Source organism: Pseudophryne corroboree, chromosome 6 (genome assembly GCF_028390025.1).
Source record: "Pseudophryne corroboree isolate aPseCor3 chromosome 6, aPseCor3.hap2, whole genome shotgun sequence".
Classification (NCBI taxonomy): Eukaryota; Metazoa; Chordata; class Amphibia; order Anura; family Myobatrachidae; genus Pseudophryne; species Pseudophryne corroboree.
Window position 1 is genome coordinate 765046093 of NC_086449.1, and position 23386 is coordinate 765069478.

Consider the following 23386-nt stretch of genomic DNA (forward strand, 5'->3'; position numbering starts at 1 on the left):
AGGATATCACATGGTACAGAAGATGCCTGTTTGTGTAGGAATATAACCAATGTCATCATCATACAACAGAGATTGAAGCAGACTTGTGTCACCTCCTGCTCCTTACATCTCTCAGCCAAACCATCATCTCTTCCCTGTGTCTCTCAGCCACACCATCATCTCTTCTCTGCACTGTTTAACAGCCACACCATCTCCTCCTCCCTGCGTCTCTCAGCAACACCATCATCTCATCCCTGCATTGTTTCTCAGTCATGCCATCATCTCCCATCTGCATCTCTCAGACACACCATTATCTCATCCCTGCGGTGTTTCTCAGTCACACCATCATCTCCATCTGCATCTCTCAACATCCCCCTTCAGTTCAAATGTAACACCACATAGTAGTGGCCCTTGCTTACATTAAACTGCACAGTAGTGTCCATTGTTCACATTACACCGCACAGTAGCATCCCTTATACACGTTACCCCTTACCAAATCCCTTCTTCCTAGCCGCACATGCAATAGGTATGGATAATGAACTGTTATAAAACATATTTTGGAAGGTGCAGGGTGCAGATGTGGGCAGTTACAGGGTGCAGGGAGGGAAGGTGTAGGGTGCAGATGTGGAAAGTTACAGCGTGCAGGGAGGGAAAGCGTAGGGTGCAGAGGTGGGCAGTTACAGGGTGCAGGGAGGGAAAGTGTAGGGTGCTGAGGTGGGTAGGTGCAGGGAGGGAAGGTGTAGGGTGCTGGTTGAAGGTGCATATTGTTGGTGGGTATATGCAGGGTACAGGCATGTAAGATGGAGCGGTGTCATTTGCAGGGAAGGCAGTTTCAAGGTGCAGGGGTCAGTTTCAGGGTGAAGGAGGACTGGTGCACAATAGGAGAGTGGTTAGAAGTGGGGTAAAGCAATACCTTAGATGTGGTGTAGATAAGACAAGGGTCTGTCTGCCGCAACAGGAACATTCCACAGCAGCAGCAGGAAGCCATAAGAAATGAGGGGTTCCTGCGCAGGGGCCAGAAGCCAAAGTGTCCATTCACAGCAGCAGCCAGAAGATCAAAGGAGAGACCAGCACTGAACAGACTCAGGCACAGCAGCATAGCCTGCCCTGACAGTGGGAGGCACCCGCAACCCCCCCCTCCCTTCCCGGCAGCAGGCAGAAGTCTCCACATGGCAAGTATACTCTGTCGCCTTGCAGCTCTCCCCCCACCATGCTGCTGTTAAGCAGGCAGGGGAAAGAGTCAGAAAGCACCCGCCACCGCTGATGCCCCCCCTGCACACCAGCACCAGAGCCCACCACCTGCTAGACTGGGGATCAGGGAGGACAGGCAATGAACACCTGACGCTGCACCCCTCCTCCCCCCGTGAGTGCCGGCTATCACTACAGCAGGCGTGTGTGAGGGGGTGCCGGACATTAGGGGGTGCCTGTGTGCACCAGGCACTCCCCGTGCACACGACTATGCATGGACATGTGTATCAAAAACAAAGGTACAGAGTTTCAAAAATAGAATTGCATCAGAAAACAAAACTACCACAGTGATGCCAGAGAGAATGTGAGCAGTGGCACCAGATATAAAACCAGTACAAAACAATACATAAAAAAATTACAGGTTTAAAACCAAAATAAAATGTTGTATAAAAAACAATAGCATATTTTCTATATTAAACACATTTTAATTGTATTACATTTATAAACTATAGTAAAAAGAAGATACAGTTTTGACCTCCATTTCCCAGCCAACATATCACTGTGAGTTCATAGTTTAGCATATGTGTTAACATAGGTCTATTTTGTTTATTATAACTTCTAAATTCTATTGTATATTTTTTAGAGATATTATAGTTTCTAGTCTTGGTCTTAACTTGCATTTTTTCATTCCCTATTCTATTTTATCCATCCCTCCCTTTATTTCCAAAGAGATTATTGGAACAACTGTCATTTTACGCAAAATAAGCATTATTGTGGCACATTGTCACCTTCCATTATTTACTTTTTTAGTGATATTAGAGTTTCTGGTCTTGGCCATCTTCCCCACTAACTCAGCTTTAACTTGCAAGTTTTTTTTAATTCCCTATTCTATGTTATCCATCTTTCCTTTAATTTCCTCAGAGATTATTAAAATAACTGCATTTACACAAAAGGGGCATAACCATGCCACCATCCACAGGGGTGTACCATACACATTGCTGCCATAGTGGTATACTCTCCTACAAAAAAGTTTTGAACTGCTACTTGCACTAGTGGCAGGAGCCCATGCCACCTGCTCACCATGATTCAAACATCCCAAGGATCAGGACAAAGGTGATGAGAGATGGGACTGTCCCACCTAAATTATAACCAATAGTACTGTATGTGTATTTCAAAGTATTAATTTTCTTATCAAGCACAATCATAGTATAAAATGAATTAGCAAGTTGCTACATAAAAAACATACAGTCACTCGTAGTGAGAATGTTATAATTGAGAAGTACTGGCTTTGCTACTCTTGCTACTGAGCCTTTTAGCAGAGAACATTAAGATGAGACGAAATAGTTATTTACACATTTTGTGTACAGTGCTGTGATTAATTAATAATTAAGAACAGAGACATAGAAGTTGTCAATCTGTACAACACAAGGAGAGCATCAGCTTTTGCCAGAAAAGTGATAGGTAAAACCTAAAACAACTAGATATAGAGTAGACAGCTATAGGAACTTTCTTTTACTGATTATAATTTTTACGGATCATTGCCATTTTTACTAATAGATCAGCGTACTGTAACTAAGTCAATCACAGCCCTATCCAATATCAGCATTATTATTACACTACTGTGTGTTGTAGTGCCAAATAGTGACTAATGTTGTTACTTCATGGGTTTTTTTTTTCGTATACAGTGGATGAAAGTTATTCAAAGTCAAAAACACATTTATGGAAAAAGTATATAGACAACTATAAGAATATCTTAAATTCTTACAGATGCACATCTTAAACACTTATCTTGCTGTTATCAAAGGCATTGCACTAAACCCAAACCTGGTTCCATTACATAATTTTATCACAATATACCTTGACAAGTTGGTAATGAATTTCAGCTGATATGCCCTTTAGACACAGAAATCTGATCACACTAAGCACCGCAAGTGTTTGACCATGTTTCAGCCAGTCCCACCATCTTACAACTGATGTTGGGACAGTATGACTGATATGAGGTGCAGTCTAGTAGCCGTTAGGGGAAGCAGTGGTCTACCTGTGCTGGCCTTAGAATTAAATTGAGAAAATTACAAATGTGAGAGGTCTTGTTATCTTACTTATTGAACCACCCTCAGATAGATAGATAGATAGATAGATAGATAGATAGATAGATAGATAGATAGATAGATAGATAGATAGAAACAGTAAATTTCCATTTAGAATTTGCGAGATCCATTTCATCATGTAGTAATACTAGTCCTTGCCTTCTGTTTGTTCTTCCACCTACCACTGAAGTCAACAAGTTTATCTAAAACCTTTCTTTTTAGATTTATTCTTATACTTAATAACACAATCAACTTCTCTCTTCAATGATAAACTGTAGTATAGAAGAGATTTGGACAGTTTCCAGATTGGTAAGGTGAAATACAAAGAGTATATTAAGGGAGAGATTTAGCAAAACTTGGATGAGCGGAGAGAGATAAAGTATCAACCAATCAGTTTATGTAATTTAACAGACTGTGAGATAGATGTAGCAAACCTTGGAGAGAGAGATAAAGTACCAATCAGCGTCTGTCGTTTTACAACCTGCGTTTGAAAACTGTCAGTAGCAGATTGGTTTACACTTTATCTTTCTCCAAACTTTGATAACTCTCCCCCTTACATTTTAATGCATACAAAATCTCTAAGGGTTCCCTACATCCCCAGAATGTAGTTGAATTGTTCTCTTCACTAACACTGGACTCCCTATGAATATATATAAGCAGATATACAAACCATTCAGCTCAGCGGGAAAAAGGCCACATACTCCAATCATACCTAGCATGGCACAATTGCCCTATATGTAAAATATTATATAAATATGTAAAGTAGATGCAGATTGATCTCCCTGTGCACTGTTGTGATGGATGAGGACAAGAATCGTACAAAAATAAAGGTGGAGGTCGGAACATACTGTATGTAAAAGTAAGATATGAGAGATGAAACACATGTAATTTACCGGAATTTGTAGTTGACATATATTAGGACTGACATACTTCATCTTATTCAACACTGATTTTCTTCAATTGGTGGACCAAGATCAAAATCATTCAATTGCTACAGTAGATACATTACAGGACTTTAAAGTTGTAATTTAGAGTCTGGTACAGAGATGGCAGTGGTCAATGGAGCTTGCATCCCATATTTTAAATTAGTATTTATATAAGTATAATTGCTGTATAGTCCTTTTGGTATATTGATTACAGCAGTAATTTGTGAAAAAGAGTTTTAAATGTAAGAGTATGCCTGCCAAAACATTAAAATGTACTGATTTTTTTTTCATTCCTAGAATACAACAATGCTATTAAAGCTGATTATTTCAAACATCCACATGTCATAGTAATGTTATTAGTTTAAATGACACATCAGTTATTTAAATTGTTATATTAAATATGTTACCTAACACACATACTTGCATAATGATGCAATTATACTTCATCAAATCCACAAAATAGAAATGCTTATTAATTTGGTTTTAGTTGGTCATACCTGAACAATGCTGCTGGCAGAAAAATTGGCTTTTGTAGAATCATTTCCAACAGCAGAATCATCTGTGTCAATGAGGTTGTCTGTGGGGACATTCTGCACTGGTTTCAGATAGGCAATTTCATTCTGCTTTGAGTCAAGAGTTACACACACATCATAGGAGAATGGATAAGGTAAGCTCCCATCACTGATCTCAGAAGGACATCCCAGGGTAAACTGAGGATACACATTTCTGCTCAGAGCCTCAAAAGATGTTGGAGTATTTGATTTGTGGCATTTAAAAATGATTGTAGCCACCACTGCCACAATAAACAAAATAGATATGAGGGCTATGGCTATTACTAGATAAAATGTTACATTGGATGGAGTATCTGAATTACGAGGTTGGCGTCTTATTTCTGGTTCAAGTTGTTGAAAGTTTTCAGCAACAACCAAGTTCAAAGTGACTGTAGCTGACAAAGAGGGTACTCCATTATCCTTCACCAGAACCACAATCTTTTGTCTCAAAGATTCTGTGTCTGGAAGGTCTCGCCCTATCCTAATTTCACCAGTGCGTTGGCCAATGGTAAACAAAGAAGGATCAGGAACTTGTAGAAAGTGATAGGAGAGCCAGGCATTGTGTCCAGAGTCAGCATCCACAGCAATCACTTTGGTCACTAGATAACCTTTCTCAGCAGAGTGAGGAATAAACTCAAATAATGCTGATCCCTCGGTGTCTGGTGATGGGTAGAGAATCTTAGGAGCATTGTCATTCTTATCAATAATACATATCCTCACTGTGACATTACTGCTTAGAGGAGGAGATCCGCTGTCTTTAGCCATCACCTGGAACTGAAATTCCCGCAACTGTTCATAGTCAAATGATCTCTGAGCATAAAGAACTCCTGTCATTGAGTTTATGGAGATGAACGATGACACTGGAATGTTATCAATATTTGTGTTAATAATAGAATATACTATCCGAGCATTCTCTTTATCATCTGTGTCTGATGCCTGGATGCTATGTACTGAAGTTCCTGCTGGGGTGTGCTCTGGAATGTAGGATATATACATTGTTTTATCAAAGACCGGTGCATTATCATTCACATCTGAAATGGTTATATATATAATTTTCTTAGTTACCATTGGAGGAGAGCCTTCATCTTCAGCTATAATTGTTATATTATAAGTAGAATTTGTTTCTCTGTCAAGAGGACTAGCAGTTTCTAGTTTGTAGTAATTATTAGATGATGGTATTAATTTAAGCGCTAGTGTATCTGTCATTTGACAGCTCACTTGCCCATATTTTCCAGAATCCAAATCTTTGACATTAATTAATGCTACAAGTGTACCAGGTGCAGAATCCTCTGGAATTGGTGTAGATAGTGATGCAAGCATTATCTCAGGTGCATTGTCATTGACATCCACAATCTGTATCAATAATTTACATTGCTCCACTAAGCCACCACCATCTGCTGCCGACACAGTCATCTCATAACTTTGTGTTGTTTCAAAGTCCAGTTCTCCTATAGTTTTAATAATACCAGTTACTGGGTCCATAGTAAAGACTTGACAAGCATTTTCAGGAATGTGACTAAATGAAAACTGAATCTCTGCATTGGAACCTTCATCTTTATCACTGGCATTCAGATGAAGAACTACAAACCCAATTGGTAAATTTTCATTTAAGTTGACTTGATAATTTTTTTGACTGAATACTGGATAATTATCATTAACATCCTGAACCAGAATGTTAATTATGGCAGTTCCAGTTTTCACAGGTTTACCTCCATCCAAAGCAGTTAAAATGATATCATATTTTTGTTGTTTTTCACGATCCAGGGGCTGCACTAAAATCAGTTCTGGATATTCGTTTCTGGACTCAGATTTGTCTACCAATGTGAAATGGGAATTAGGACTAAGATTATATGACTGTAAAGAATTAGTCCCTACATCTGCATCTCATGCATTTCCCAGAACAAATCGAGCTCCTGGCAAAGCAGATTCACTGATTCCTATATTGAAAGTATTCTTAGAAAAAGTTGGTGAGTTATCATTTATATCCTGAATTTCAATTTTAACTGAATAAACATTCACAGGATTTTCAGCCAAAATCTCAAGATCCAGAAAGCAGCTCTGCTCTGATCCACATATCTCTTCCCTGTCTATCCTGTCACTGACATGTAAATTGCCATTTTTTAAACTGATGTTGAAAAAATTCCTGTTCTGGGAAACAATCCTTAATTTTCTCATTTTCAGCTCATTACTGTTCAATCCCAAATCCTCTGCAACATTCCCTATTATTGAATTCAGCTTCATCTCCTCAAGAATAGAGTAGTGAAACTGATTAGAAGCAGCCACAGTATAGAAACAAAAGCAGAAAAATATTACTTGCCAAGCCATGCCCTCCATATAATGATGTGCTGAGTTGCTGTAACTGTTTCTTTAGCATCCAAATAAAGATGAAAATTATGCTTGATATCTTCAGTGCAAGAGAAGGGTGAAACATAACCTGGCTTCTTGTTGATCTGCAGTGTCTGAGTATTACAAAAATTGCTACTTCCACGCAATGTACAGCCAGCTTCTCTGCCTTGTTAGGCAAGAGCACCACCATGAGGATAAATAAAGGAAGTACATTTGAACTTTACAATTCATAGTTTGGAATATATATTTGATTTAAAATATTTTTTCAATAGGAAAAAAAAATCTTCAAAGACTGCAATCAATATATATATTTAAATGTAATTGGTGAAGTTTCAAATATAAACAGTTTGGCTTGTGGTGACTTATGTAATGTATTTAAAATACATTTTAACAGTATACTTTATGTAATTTTTTTTGCATGCCTACAATAACAAAAGATAAGCAGATAAATTAGAAAAGTGCTGTATTTGTAGGTCTTTACTGTACACTGGAACTATCCTAAAGCCTAGAATTTTTTTTAATGTTTTATGTATACATTTTAAAACATGTACCAATCTAACAAGCCTATACTCTGGTTTTAACAAAGTTTGCTTTAAACTAATAAGATATATTTGCTTCTCAAGTAAAGTTTGTCTTTTACAACTATCACACATTATTTATAGTAATTTGCCAATACCATTAATGAGAGATGCCAACAATTGTATTAAACTGCATAATATAAGTAGTTATATCTTATTCAGCTTAAAAGATTATTCAGTAAGTTTTTAGTATACAGTAATGGAAAACTTAATTGTTCAGCCACCCTTACAATTCCATTCTTTAGAGATAAGAAATAAAAGAATATTTTTACATCCTTAAATCAGTTTATCAATTCAATATTATGGGATAATTATGACACTTTTAAATCAATATAATGTAATATATTTTAGTGTATCAAATGTGTTATTTATGTATAGGAAAGTACACGATCAAGACAATGAATGTTATTATTGCAAATAATTATTTGCACAAGTTATTTCAAAGTCGAAAAATAAACAATAAAAAAAATCACACAAAAGCAGACAAATTAATGGGTAGCATTATTCAGTAGGAGCTTATCTGAGTCTATAAGTGAGTTTGCATGTAGTGAATGTGCTGTGGACAAATACATCATGACATTCATAAGAAATGACATACAGTCATTTCAAAGTATTCATTTTCTTATAAAGCACAATCAGCATATAAAATATATTAGTAAGCAGCAACATCAAATACATAGTTACTCACAGTGCAGAATATTATATTTGGGAAGCACTGTCAATGCTTCTTTGCCTGAAAGCCACAACTCCATTTTGGGCCTATTACTAGAGAACATTCAAAGAAAAAGAGAATGGAATTTGTACATTTTGTATACAGTGTTTTGGTGAGTAAGTAATTCAAATAGAGACTTGGAAGTTGTCAGGCTGCACAACACAAGGACAGGCTCAGCTGTAGCTAAGGGATGCATTCAGCATCCAGGCGGTCATGTGGCTCACACAGGAATCCCGACACCACTTAGGAGACTGGTGCCAGAACACTGACAGACGACATCTTGAAGATAAGTATCAGGTTCAGGTTAGGGTTAGATCCCGGGGGGGATAATGTTTAGGCACTAGGGGGTTAGGGTTAGGCACTAAGGGGAGTTAGCACTAGCCACCACCACCAGAGGGTTAGCCCTAACTGTTGCCCCAGAGGCTTAGGGTAGGGGAGGATAAATATCCTTATCCCCTCCGATGTTGGGACCTTTATTGTTGGGATGCTGCCATCTGTCATGAGACCGCTGGCATTCCAATGCCAGGATGTCAAACCAAACCCGTATCTAGTAATGTATCAGGTACAACCTAAGACAACTAGTTGTAGAGTTGCCAGCTATAGGAACTTCTTTCTACTGATTAGTTTATAATTTTGACTTTTTTAACTTTGTACTTTTTTATTTTCATTTTTAGAAGTAGAAAAGGTCACAAAGAAACCTACTATCTTTTTATATAGTCTTAAATATCATGCATAAGTCCTTTCCCGTTCATTAATCATTCAAGTTATATGTCCCTCGGGAGGTGCTCCTGGAAAAATATATTTAACATATCATTGGCCCAAAAAGAAAGGAAGTATTCCCTATAGTGGGCACAAATGGATAATTATGCTCAAAATTACTTATAATCAAGTATCTTTTGGATAAATGATGACTAATCATAAAATGTAACTTTTATTTGTTAAACAAATAAAAGTTACATTTTATGATTAGCGGTCATTTATCCAAATGATACTTGACTATATCTAATTTTGAGCATAACTGTCCATGTGTGCCCACTATAGGGAATACTTTCTTTCTTTTTGGGTCTATAATATTGTCATTTTTACTAATAGCTCAGTGTACTGTAAGTCGATCACAACCGTACCCAAGATCAACAATATATTTTTTACACTACCTTGTGTTGCAGTGTCATATGGCGAATAATGTTGAGTAAATCCAAGTTTTTTCAAAAAGATACAGTACATAAAAGTTGTTAAAAGTCAAAAACACATTTACTGAAAAAGTATACAGACAACTGCAAGAATATCTATAAACAGAAATGAGAGATTATGACTTTTATGCATATTCTAACAAAATTAAACTTTATATGTTTGGTAGAAATGGAACCTGTGCTATAACAAAAAAACCACAAGAGCATATGGAGTTATACATATATATATATATATATATATATATATATATATATATATAAAAACAGGAGATTTCCTCAACAAATTTATAAAATCTATTTCCTCATATAATAAACTTAATTTCTGCTGTCTGTTCCTGAGGACATTTGTTCTTATGAATGTTCATATGGGAAAATAATCTAAACTCAGAAAATGTATCTACAAAGTTCCTTTTTAGATTTTTTTCTTATACCTAATAACACAATCAACTGCTTCTCTCTTCAACTGCTGGAGACGGGGACAGTTTAGAAGTATTCAAATTTTTTAATTTGAAATATAAAGAGTACATTTAGATTTTAAGGTATGCATTATTTCTGAGGGTCCCCTACTGCCTCAGAATGGAGCTGAATTGTTCTCTTCCCTAATGCTGGACTCCCAATGAGTATTTATTATCAGACATACATACCATTCATGAAGACGAATATAGTCAAAGAAATGACCATATACACAATAACAGTGCTGTAACAATATTTGCACCCATGTTAATAAAAATATATTTATATATTTACATGCTACCATACATACCATTCAGCTCAGCAGGGTGAAGGCTACACACTCCTGTCACCCCTAGGTTATATTTACTAAATGTACATTTTTAGATTGCTTTTAAAATAGATCCAAAATAGTCATCATTGACGTTGTACAGTATTTCAGGGTCTAAATTGCATATTTATTAACAGTCAGTTTAAAATTGATACCGATATTGGTCAGGGTTTTAGTAATATAAAGTCTGTCATTTCTGTCAATTGCATTCAAAATCAACTACAAATAGACTTAAAAAATCAACAACCACTTCCTACTGATTTTCTGTATGCAAAATTTTCACATGCAAGACACTTCTGTGGTTCCTAATTTTGCCTTCTGGGTTTCTTCAGTCTGGTGGTGATTTGCATACAGGAAAGTGCCCAGCATTCATCACCTTGAACTGCCATATGGCCTTATTAAAACATATACGCAGTGCTGGATAAGGCTTAAGGGTCCTGGGGCAATTAAGTTGTGGGGGAAACTCCTATAGAATGGCCTCTTAACCTACCAATATGCACACTTTGCCCCCTGCATGCCATGTAGTGTACACCCCGGTGGTCACTCCCCCATGCCACCCTCCTGAGTACTTACCTCACAGCCTGTGATTCTCAGCTTGTGAGTGGTCCTGTGAAAAAGGTGGGTCTCCCAACATCTCCTGTACCCACCGCTAGAGGCCTAGTAACTCTGTAGTGGAGCTCTCAATGTGCATACACGGTGGCTGGCACTTGGTATACATGGTGAGCCCACAATCTAACCCTTTGCTAGCTGTGATTTCACTGGTGCCATCCATACTTCTGCTCCTCTGCAGCGGCCATGTAATTGGTGGTGATGGGGATCCCAAATTTGGTTATAGCCTGGTGGCGGCCATGTTTTTGGTTTCTGATTCATCCTACAGTATGTGTATGGCCTTTATTGTGGTATTCAGTTTTCCAAAATATGTTTGCAACAAAGCGGCAGCCATTATCATTGTTTGTAAGCTGGTGTTCTGGCTAGTGTTGTGGTTGCCAGCAGTCTTGATGAATCTGGTATTGATTATAGCAGTAATATGTGAAAAGAGTATTAAATATAAAAGTATGTCTGACAAAACATCAAAGTGTATTTATTTGTTCTCATTTATAGAAAACAATGTCATTAAAGCTGAAGATTTCAAACATCCATGTGTTAAAGCAATCTCATTATTTTAAATAACACATCAGTTATTTACATTTTTATATTATACATATTAACTTACATGATTGCTAGAAATTATTTTAATTAAGCATGATGATGTAATTACATTTCATCTAAAGAACAAAATAGTAATGCTTATTAATTTGGTTTTAGTTGGTCATACCTGTACAATGCTGCTTGTAGACAAAATTGCTTTTGTAGATTCAGTTCCAACAGGAGAATCTTCTGCGTCAATGAGATTGTCTGTGGGGACATTCTGCACCGGTTTTAGATAGGCAATTTCATTCTGCTTTGAGTCGAGAGTCACACACACATCATAGGAGAATGGATAAGGTAAGCTCCCATCACTGATATCAGAAGGACATCCCAGGGTGAACTGAGGATACACATTTCTGCTCAGAGCCTCAAAAGATGTTGGAGTATTTGATTTGTGACATTTAAAAATGATTGTAGAAAACACTGCCACAATAAATAATATAGAGATGCTGGCTATGGCTATTACTAGATAAAATGTTACATTGGATTGAGTATCAGAATTACGAGGTTGGCGTCTTATCTCTGGTTCAAGTTTTTGAAAGTTTTCAGCCACTACCAAGTTCAAAGTAACTGTAGCTGACAGAGAGGGTACTCCATTATCCTTCACCAGAACCACTATCTTTTGTCTCAAAGATTCTGTGTCTGTAAGGTCACGTCCTATCCTGATTTCACCAGTGTGTTGGCCAATGGTAAATAAAGACGGGTCAGGAACTTGTAGAAAGTGATAGGAGAGCCAGGCATTGTGTCCAGAGTCAGCATCTACAGCAATCACTTTGGTCACTAGATAACCTTTCTCAGCAGAGTGAGGAATGAACTCAAATAATGCTGATCCCTCATTGTCTGGTGATGGGTAGAGAATCTTAGGAGCATTGTCATTCTTATCAATGATACATATCCTCACTGTGACATTACTGCTCAGAGGAGGAGATCCGCTGTCTTTAGCCATCACCTGGAACTGAAATTCCCGCAGCTGTTCATAGTCAAACGATCTCTGGGCATAAATAACTCCAGACATTGAGTTTATGGAGATGAAAGATGGCACTGGAATTTTATCAATATTTGTGTTAACAATAGAATATACTATCCGAGCATTTTCATTGTCATCTGAGTCTGATGCCTGGACACTATGTACTGAAGTTCCTGCTGGGGTGTGCTCTGGAATGTAGGATATATACATTGGTTTATCAAAGACCGGTGGATTATCATTCACATCTGAAATGGTTATATATATCATTTTATTAGTTACCATTGGAGGAGAGCCTTCATCTTCAGCTATAATTGTTATATTATAAGCAGAATTTGTTTCTCTGTCCAGAGGACTAGCAGTTTCTAGCTTGTAGTAATTATTGGAGGATGGTATTAATTTAAGCGCTGGTATACCTGTTATTCGACAACTCACATCTCCATATTTTCCAGAATCCAAATCCTTGACATTAATTAATGCAACAAGCATACCGGGTGCAGAATCCTCTGGAATTGGTGTAGATAGTGATGCAAGCATTATCTCAGGTGCATTATCATTGACATCCATGATCTGTATCAATATGGTACATTGCTCCATTAAGCCACCACCATCTGCTGCTTCTACCGTCATCTCATAGCATTGTATTGCTTCAAAGTCCAGTTCTCCTTTAGTTTTAATTACACCAGTTTCAGGATCTATAGTGAAGACTTGACGAGCATTTTCAGGAATGTGACTAAACGAATATGTAATCTCTGCATTAGAACCTTCATCTTTATCAGTGGCATTTAGATGAAGAACTACAAAACCAATTGGTAAATTCTCATTTAAATTGACTTTGTAACTTTGTTCACTGAACACTGGGTAATTATCATTAGCATCCTGTACCACAATCTTAATTATGGCAGTTCCAGTTTTCACAGGTTTACCTCCATCCAAAGCAGTTAAAATTATTTCATAGTTTTGTTGTTGTTCATGATCCACAGGCTGCACTAAAAGTAGTTCTGGATATTCTTTTCTGGATTGAGATGTATCTACCAATGTGAAATGGGAATTGGGACTAAGATTATATGACTGTAAAGAATTAGCCCCTACATCTGCATCTCGTGCATTTCCCAGAGCAAATCGCGCTCCTGACAAAGCAGATTCACTGATTCTTATATTGAAAGTATTCCTAAAAAAAGTTGGTGAGTTATCATTTATATCCTGAATTTCAATTTTAACTGAATAAACATTCACAGGATTTTCAGCCAAAATCTCAAGATCCAGAAAGCAGCTCTGCTCTGATCCACATATCTCTTCCCTGTCTATCCTGTCACTGACATATAAATTGCCATTTTTTAAGCTGATGTTGAAAAAATTTCTGTTCTGGGAAACAATCCTTAATTTTCTCATTTTTAGTTCATTACTGTTCAATCCCAAATCCCCTGCAACATTCCCTATTACAGAATTCAGCTTCAGCTCCTCTAGAATTGAGTAGTGAAACTGATTAGAAGCAGCCACAGTAAGGAAAAAAAAACAGCAAAATATTACTTGCCAAGCCATGTCCTCCATATAATGATGTTCTGAGTTGCTGTAATTGTTTCTTTAGCATCCAAATAAAGATTAAATTATGCTGATATCCTCAGTGCAAGAGAGGTGTGAAACATAACCTGGCTTCTTGTTGATCTGCAGTATCTGACTATTACATAAATTGCTACTGTACTTCCGCACAATGTGCATCTAGCTTCTCTGCTTGTTAGGCAAGAGCACCACCATGAGGATAAATAAAGGAAGTACCTCTGAACTTTACAATTCATAGATTGAAAATCTATATTTTAAAATATTTTTTCAACAGGAAAAATAATCTTCAAATACTGCAATATATATATTTGAATGTAATTGATGAAATATCAAATACAAACAGTTTTACTTGTGTTTACTTACTATGTAATGTATTTGAAAGACATTCTAGCAATTTGATGTATTTACACTTTTTGCATGCATTCAATAAAAAAGATAAGCAAATAAATTAAAAAAGTGCAAAATACACTTTTCTATCTTTGAACTTCCTTGATGTATAAATCTAAAGAATCAAGTAACTAGAGATTTTGCAATACACTTTGACCAGTCATCAAAAATGTCATTTTAGGGCTGCATATTATTACTACATTGTACTCATTTCAGCCTTTCCGTATTTGAACATTTTTACTATACACTGGAACTTTCCTAAAGCCTAGAACGTTTTTCAAAGCTTTTTTTATAAATTTTGGAACCTTGTAAAACATGTACCAATCTAACAAGCCTAGACTATACCATACACTTACACAAATATTTTTTTTAATCAAAACAGCTGCAGCCATTAATGTATGTTGCTGGTTTCAACAAAGTTTCTTTTAAACTTATAAGATATATTTGCTTCTCAAGTAAAGTTTGTATTTTACAACTACAGTACTAAACATTATTTAAAGTAATTTGCCCATATCATTAATGAGATATGCCAACAATTGTATTAAACTGCTTAATTTAAGTACTTATGTCTTATTCAGCTAAAAAGATTTTTAAGTAACAGTTGTTGTTATTATACAGTAATGGGAAACTTAATTGTTCAGCTACCCTTACGCTTCCCTTCTTTAGAGATTAAAAATAAAAGAATATTTCCACATCCTTCAATAGGCTTATTAATTCAATATTGTGGGATGATTATGACACTTTTACACTAATATAATGTAATATTTTTTACTGTATCAAATGTTATGGTATTTATGTATAGGAAAGTATACAATCAATTAGGTATAAAATTGACTAGAAAACGGACATTGCATGTTATTAACGCAAATAATTATTTGCACAATTCATTTAAAATTCAAAAAATAAACAATAAAAAATCACACAAAAGTAGACAAATCATGGATTGCATTATACAGTAGTAGTTTATCGTGGGTATAATGTCAGTTTGTATGTAGTGAATGTCTTGTGTACAAGTACTTATAACGACATTCATAAAAAAAAAACTACCTACAGTAACTGCAAATTATAGTCCTAGAAATCATTATTCTACAAAATTTTGTCTTATAGGGATTTCAACCTTATACTGAACTCGTGATAAATTCCAATTGACCAGAGTATAAAACCATAACGCCCAATATTTTAAAATGTCACAAACATTACTAATGTATCATAATTGTGCTATGGACACATTATGTGCATCAAAAACAAATGAACAGAGTTTAAAATATAGAATTGCATCAAAACACAAAACTATTACAGTGATGTCAGGGAGAATGTGAGCAGTGGCATCAGAAATACAGTAAAACCAGTACAAAACAATACATAATAAAAAAATTATAGGTTTAAGATTTGCAAGTATTTGTAATACTAAATAAAGCATTGCTCAGAAAGTAGCATATTTTCTATACTATCTCAGTATACTTTTATTATGTTTATGTACTATAGTAACAGGAAGATAAAATTTCCAAGCCACCTAATAACTGTATGAATGTATAGGTTTTTTTAGACTTGTTAAAATAGGTCTACTGTATTTTACATTGCTACTATTTCTTTATTTTAGAAGAATTAGAGTTTCTGGACTTAGCAGGCTTTCGCGCTGACTCAGTTTTAACTTTTTTTATTCCTTATTGTGTCCTAGCCAACCCTCCTTTCATTTCCTCACAAATTATTGATATTTGCAATCTGGGCAGTTGAGAGCCAGGATGGGCCCAGGTACTTTTCAAGGGGTGTGGCCTAATCATAGGAGTTGTGGTCATGTACCCTTAGAAAAAAATACTGAAAAAAAATTTGTATTTTAAGCACCTCCATTACCACACTGCAGCCCAGTATACAGCAGCGTGTGCTAGGCTGGGGAAGAGCTGCAGGTGCTGCTGCTAGCTAAGAGGGAGTCTGGGCCCCTACTGGACCCTCACTGGTCCCCTCCATCAGACCTGGCCCTGGGTAATTTGTACCCTCTCCCCCCTCTCTCGGCACCATTGTTTGCAATTATACAAACAAATGTGAATCATCATGCCACCTTGTCACATCCACAGGGGTGTACATAGTCCTTCTAAAGTAGTAAGACAACTTGAACATCATTCACTTCTCTAAAGAAAATGCTTTGAACTGTTGCTTGCACTAGTGGCAAGGGTCCATGCTACCTGTGTTCCATGGTCCACACTTCCCAAGACTCAGGATTAAGTGACAAGAATTATAACTGTCTCACCTACATTTCTGTCATTTGTGTATGTACGGTATTTCAAAGTATTAAAATAATTAAATAGCACAATCATAGTATAAAATATTAGTAAGCGGCAACATCAAATACATAGTTACTCACAGTGAAGAATATTATTTTTGGGAAGCACTGTCTATGCTTCTTTGCCTGAAAACCACAACTTCATTTTGGGCCTATTACTAGAGAACATTCAAAGGAGAAAAGAAAGGAATTTGCACATTTTGTATATTTTGTACGCAGTGTTTTGGAGAGTAAGTAATAATAAAAAAAAGACTTGGAAGTTGTCAGTCTGCACAACACAAGAACAGGCTCAGTTGTAGCTAGGACTGTATCAGGTACAACCTAAGACAACTAGTTGTAGAGTTGCCAGCTATAGGAATTTCTTTCTACTGATTAGTTAATCCTTTTTACTGACTGTTGTAATTTTTACTAATAGCACAGTGTGTTGTAAGTAAGTCGGTCACAGCCGTACCCAGTATCAATATTATTGTTACACTACTTTGCATTCTAGAGTCATATGGCGAATAATATTGAATAACTTTGTTTTTTCAAAAAGATTCATTAAAGTTATTAAAAGTCAAAAACACATTTACTGAAAAAGCATAAAGACAACTGTAAGAATATCTGTAAACAGAAATGAGAGATTATGATTTTGATGCATATTCTAACAAATTAGACTTGATATATTTGATAGAAATGGAAACTGATTTAAAAAAAAAGAGAATACTGAGCTATAGATATAAAAAAAACAGGAGATTTCGTTGCCAAGTTTACATAGGGGTATATGCAATTGCGGTCGAATTCCCGAAATTGTCGAATTTCGGGTCATTTTCGCCCAAAAAAAAAATTTGCCTATGCAATTCAGTGCTTTCCGACCAAAAAACGGACTTTCAAAATTCGACTTTTTGAAATTCGAATTTTTGCAAATTCGACTTTTCTGCAATGATACAAGTGCTGCAATTCGACCAAAGCATATTCAATTCAAGTTTGGAAATTCGACAGCAGTGCTATTAGACAGCAAATTCGTCATTTTCAATCCGCCACACTTTGGAGGGTGAAAACAATAAAAAAAATTTTAAACATGTTTTTTTTGGTGTTTTTTTTTTTTTAGGAATAGCATATCTATTTATATTAGAAGGGATTAGGTACTTTTTTTTTTTTTTTTGGAGGCACAAATATTATTTATATATTTTTTAAAATATTATTTTTATTTATTTATTTTTTATTGCTGGAACGGTAAAATCCTTTAAAAAAATGGCGTGGGGTCCCCCCTCCAAAGCATAACCAGCCTCGGGCTCTTCGAGCTGGTCCTGGTTCTAAAAATGCGAAGAAAAAATTGACAGGGGATCCCCCGTATTTTTAAAACCAGCACCGGGCTCTGCGCCTGGTGCTGGTGCAAAAAATACGGGGGACAAAACGAGCAGGGGTCCCCCGTATTTTTCACACCAGCATCGGGCTCCACTAGCTGGACAGATAATGCCACAGCCGGGGGTCACTTTTATGCCGTGCCCTGCGGCCGTGGCATTAAATATCTAACTAGTCACCCCTGGCCGGGGTACCCTGGGGGAGTGGGGACCCCTTCAATCAAGGGGTCCCCCCCCAGCCACCCAAGGGCCAGGGGTGAAGCCCGAGGCTGTCCCCCCCATCCAATGGGCTGCGGATGGGGGGGCTGATAGCCTTTTGTGATAATGAAAAGAATATTGTTTTTTCCAGCAGTACTACAAGTCCCAGCAAGCCTCCCCCGCAAGCTGGTACTTGGAGAACCACAAGTACCAGCATGCGGGAGAAAAACGGGCCCGCTGGTACCTGTAGTACTACTGGGAAAAAAATACCCAAATAAAAACAGGACACACACACCGTGACAGTAAAACTTTATTTCATACGTCGACACACACATACTTACCTATGTTCACACGCCGACATCGGTCCTCTTCTCCATGTAGAATCCACGGATACCTGAAAATAAAAGATCAATATACTCACCTCAGCCATGGTCCAGAGATACATCCACGTACTTGGCAAAAAAAGAAAACGAACACACGGGCCACCGGACTGAAAGGGGTCCCATGCTGACACATGAGACCCCTTTCCACGAATGAGACCTGTCAGTGACAGCTGTCACACAAAGGTCTCTAAAGCCAATCAGGAAGCGCCACTTCGTTGCGCTCACCTGATTGGCTGTGCGCTGTCTGAACTCAGACAGCGCATCGCACAGCCCCGTCCATTTTATTCAATGGTGGGAACTTAGCGGCTAGCGGTGAGGTCACCCGCCGGTCAGCGGCTGACCGCGGGTAATCCCACCGCTAGCCGCTAAGTTCCCACCATTGAAACTAATGGAGCGGCTTTGCGATGCGCTGTCACAGCACAGACAGCGCACAGCCAATCAGGTGAGCGCCACGGAAGTAGCGCTTCCTGATTGGCTGAAGGGACTTCAGTGACAGGAGTCACGTGATGTCCCGGCATTCGGGAGAAAGGGGTCTGATGTGAAAGCAAGGGACCCCTTTTAGTCCGGTATGGAGCGGGTGTTCGGTTTGTTTTTTTAACAAGTACGTGGATTTATATCTGGACGTGGATGTACCTCTGGACGCTGGAAGGTGAGTATAATTTTTTCACAGGTACCCTCGGATCGTCGGAGACCGTGGCAGTCGGCGTGTCAACATAGGTAAGTATGTGTGTGTCGGTAGTGTGTAATAAAGTTTTACTATCAAGGTGTCTGTGTACTGTTTTTATTTGGGTATTTTTTTTCCAGTAGTACTACAGGTACCAGCGGGCCCGTTTTTCTCCCGCATGCTGGTACTTGTGGTTCTCCAAGTACCAGCTTGCGGGGGAGGCTTGCTGGGACTTGTAGTACTACTGGAAAAAACAATATCTTTTTATTATCACAAAAGGCTATCAGCCCCCCCATCCGCAGCCCATTGGATGGGGGGGGGACAGCCTCGGGCTTCACCCCTGGCCCTTGGGTGGCTGGGGGGGGACCCCTTGATTGTAGGGGTCCCCACTCCCCCAGGGTACCCCGGCCAGGGGTGACTAGTTGGATATTTAATGCCACGGCCGCAGGGCACGGCATAAAAGTGACCCCCGGCTGTGGCATTATCTGTCCAGCTAGTGGAGCCCGATGCTGGTGTGAAAAATACGGGGGACCCCTGCTCGTTTTGTCCCCCGTATTTTTGGCACCAGCACCAGGCGCAGAGCCCGGTGCTGGTTTTAAAAATACGGGGGATCCCCTGTCAATTTTTCCCCCGCATTTTTAGAACCAGGACCACCTCGAAGAGCCCGAGGCTGGTTATGCTTTGGAGGGGGGACCCCACGCCATTTTTTTTTCCGGGTTTTTCCCGTTTTTTCCCGTTTTTTAAAATCGCGGCAAAATCCGCCAAATCGGCCGATTTTCGCCCGCGGGTCTGTCGAATCCGTTTTGCATTGAATATGGTGAATTCCAGCAGCCACCTGCCGGAATTCACCTGTCGAATTGTGTCGAATTTAAAAACGGCGATAATTTGCCGCGATTCGCCGTGAATTGCATATACCCCATAATCTATTTCTGCATATAATAAATTTAGTTTTGGGCATCTATTCCTGAGGACATTTGTTCTTCCGCCTGTTCATATAGTAGAAGTATCTAAACTCAGCAAATGTACATATCTACAAAGTTTCTTTTTAGATTTTTTTATTATACCTTATAACACAATCAGCCACTTCTCTCTTCAACTGCTACAGTGGAGGCTGGAACAGTTTAGAAGTAATCACATTTTTTATTTGAAATATAAAGAGTACATTTAGATTTTAAGGTACGCATTATTTCAGCGAGTTCCCTACAGCCCCAGAATAGTGCTGAATTGTTCTCTTCACTAACACTACACTACCTATGAGTATTTATTTGCAAACATAAATACCATTCAACTCGGCAGGGAGAAGGCTATCCACTCCAGTTACACCTAGGGTATATTTACTAACAGTCAATTTTTAGATTGATTTTAAATTGATAGACGTTTTACAGTATTTCAGGGTCTAAATTGCATATTTACTAACAGTTTTAAAATTGATACCAGTATTGATACCAATATTGGTCGATTATTAGTAGTATATTGTCTGTCATTTCTGTCAATTGCATTTAAAAGCAGCTGCAAATAGACTTAAAAATCATAATTCCCTTCCTACTAATTTTCTATTGGACCAAACATATCACATGAGCTTCTGTGGTTTCTAATTTTGCCATCTGGGTTTCTTCAGTCAGTTGGTGAATTTCTTACAGGAAAGTGCCCAGCATTGTACAACCTTGAACTGCCACATGGCCTCATTCAGATATAGGGCCAGATTAAAACTTGTGGGACCCTGGGGCAACTATGTTGTGGTGCCCCCTCCAATAAAATGACCCCTTAACCATCCAATATGGAAACAGTGCCCCCTCTACATGCCATGCAGTTACCCCCCTGGTGGCCCCTCCCACATGCCCCTCTCCCTAGTACTCACCTCAAAGCCTGTGGTTTTCAGCTTGTAGTGGTCCAGTGAAAAAAATGGGTCTCCTGGCATCTCTAGCAAATGCCATTGCATGCTCCTGGTGATTATGTGCAGTAATAGCTACTAGAGGCCATATTACTCCCTAGTGGAGCTCTCAATGTGCATGCACAGTGGTTGGCACTTGGCATACATAGTACTGGCTGCAATCTAATATTTTGCAAGTCGCAATTTCATTAGTGCCATCCATACTTATGCTCCTTTGCAGGAGCCATGTTATTGGTGGTGGTGGTGGTGGAGATCCCGAAAATGGGTTAATAGCCAAGAGAAGGTCACATTTTTGGTTTCTAATTCGTCCTATGTGTATGGCCATTTTTTTTGTGGTAGTCAGCTTTCCGAATCATGTTTGCAACATGGCGGCGGCCATTATCTTTGTTTGTAAGCTGGTGTTCTGGCTAGCACTGTGGTTGCCAGCAGTCCTGATGAATCTGGTATCTGGCAGTCACGGTCAGACTGAATATGTGTGGGGGCTCCTCTGTATGTGGGGACCCTGGGGTGACTGCCCCTGTTGCCCCCTTAATCTGTCCCTGCATGTTTACATGCCTGATGGTTTCCTTACATTTCCAATGTGCGGGCAGCGGATCCATTCTATGCATTTGCACAATGGGTCCTTTCATCGTTACATGCAGTGCCACCATTTGGCATACCTCCCAACTTTTGTGATCACAGAAGCGGGACATGCCGAGCCCGAGGCGCGTCCGCAGCCAAAAAGTGGGCGAGCCTCGGATTAGGGGCGGGGCATCATGCTATAATCCCCGTTTTTTCTGTTTAGGGGGTGTGCCCAGCGCTCCTTGAGCAGCTGGGCAGTCCCTTCCTCTCCTCCCCACACTGTTCAGATGCCGCACGGCATCTATTCAGTGATCACCAGCTGCTTTGCAGAGCAGCGGTGATCACTGGTTACCCCAACTGCCCCCCCATCCACGGGACACTACAACCCGTGGGAGGGACAGCGGGACAGTGTCCGAATAGCGGGACTGTCCCACTCAAATCGGGACAGTTGGGAGGTATGATTTGGGATCGTGGATTGGACAGACAGAGCTGAGCAGTGTTCCTGAAAACTGGGGCATGTCACCCCCATATTCTGGGAGTGCCACGGCTGGGCAGAGCATCTTCCAATGCAGAATTACTGGCCTTGGCTATGGAGCTGTAAGGGTCAATCTGACTAACCTCAGAGTTACTCAGATGGTCAGTGGTTTATAAAATGATGTTAGGATGCAACACTCAGATCTGTGATGTTGTCAGGTGTCTTTTTCCCTCAGACGCCTCCTACATTAGCATATTTTCACATCACTGCTGCGCCTGCATCCAAAGATGTAGCAGCAATGTGCACCATGTCCATCCCTGAATGAGGAAGATAATTCCTACAGCCACTGCAAACCACATATTTGGGTCCTGTTTTTATATAGAAATGTGTGTAGATGCTCAAATGTTTTGATTTTACATATGGATTTGTTTTCAAATTTATAAAAACAGCTAAAATCATGTAATTTGGACATATTTTTGTTCCTACAGTATTATTAACATTGGGCCTTGTTCATTGGTGGATGCAATGGTGATCACAGATGCAAATGTGCACACTGGGGATATGTGAAATTATGCAAAAACCTTAGACACTCTGAAGTGTAGAGAACCTCCACCAGAGCCAATGAATAGACACAGCAACTGTACACATTTGCAGCGCACATGCAGATCCTTTGATAATGGTCAGCTTGAGTAGGTCAATAGCCATGCAGCACAGCAGCCTGAAATGATATGCCAGAGCCATGCTGTTTGTGTATGAGTTCACAGATGTAGTCAGTGACATGCCACAAAACCTGCATTTTTACCACCACTCCATAGTCAACACCCCCAAATGGTGCCTGATTGTCAATCAATCTGCAGGAAGGAAAGTGCTATGAGTGACATTGCTACTAGTCTTTGGTGCATGTGCAGGGTGAAGCATATGCATGTGCAGTTTAACCAATAACTGTGAAAACATCGACATACAGTAGCATCGGTCAATGAATCAGGCCCATCTATAACATTCATTTCCAGTCATTTCTAATGTGAAATTGCACCTGCAATCATGAGAGAGGGACTTGCAATCCAAAACACACAAGATTTGGGTATAGATCTGAGGTTTGAACTTGGCGTGATGACCTGAGCCAGGATTTCATTCGAATTGGAACCCAAAGTTTGCA

At 38.8% G+C, this 23386-nt stretch overlaps 1 protein-coding gene across 5 annotated transcripts in view; it reads right to left on the reverse strand.

The window, feature by feature from the left end:
• Positions 1–23386, reverse strand: part of LOC134933410 (protocadherin gamma-C5-like) — a 688451-nt gene that overhangs the window by 531196 nt on the left and 133869 nt on the right. Inside the window, exon 1 of one of the 5 annotated variants that reach the window (XM_063928607.1) lies at positions 11654–14047. The exons of 3 other annotated variants lie outside the window; for them this stretch is intronic. In XM_063928607.1, the coding sequence (XP_063784677.1) occupies positions 11654–14041 (2388 nt within the window). In that variant the 5' untranslated portion in view covers positions 14042–14047. Of the gene's footprint in view, positions 1–4677; positions 6229–11653; positions 14048–23386 lie in introns of those variants that run through there. One more of the 5 variants, XM_063928608.1, reaches the window with a different exon arrangement.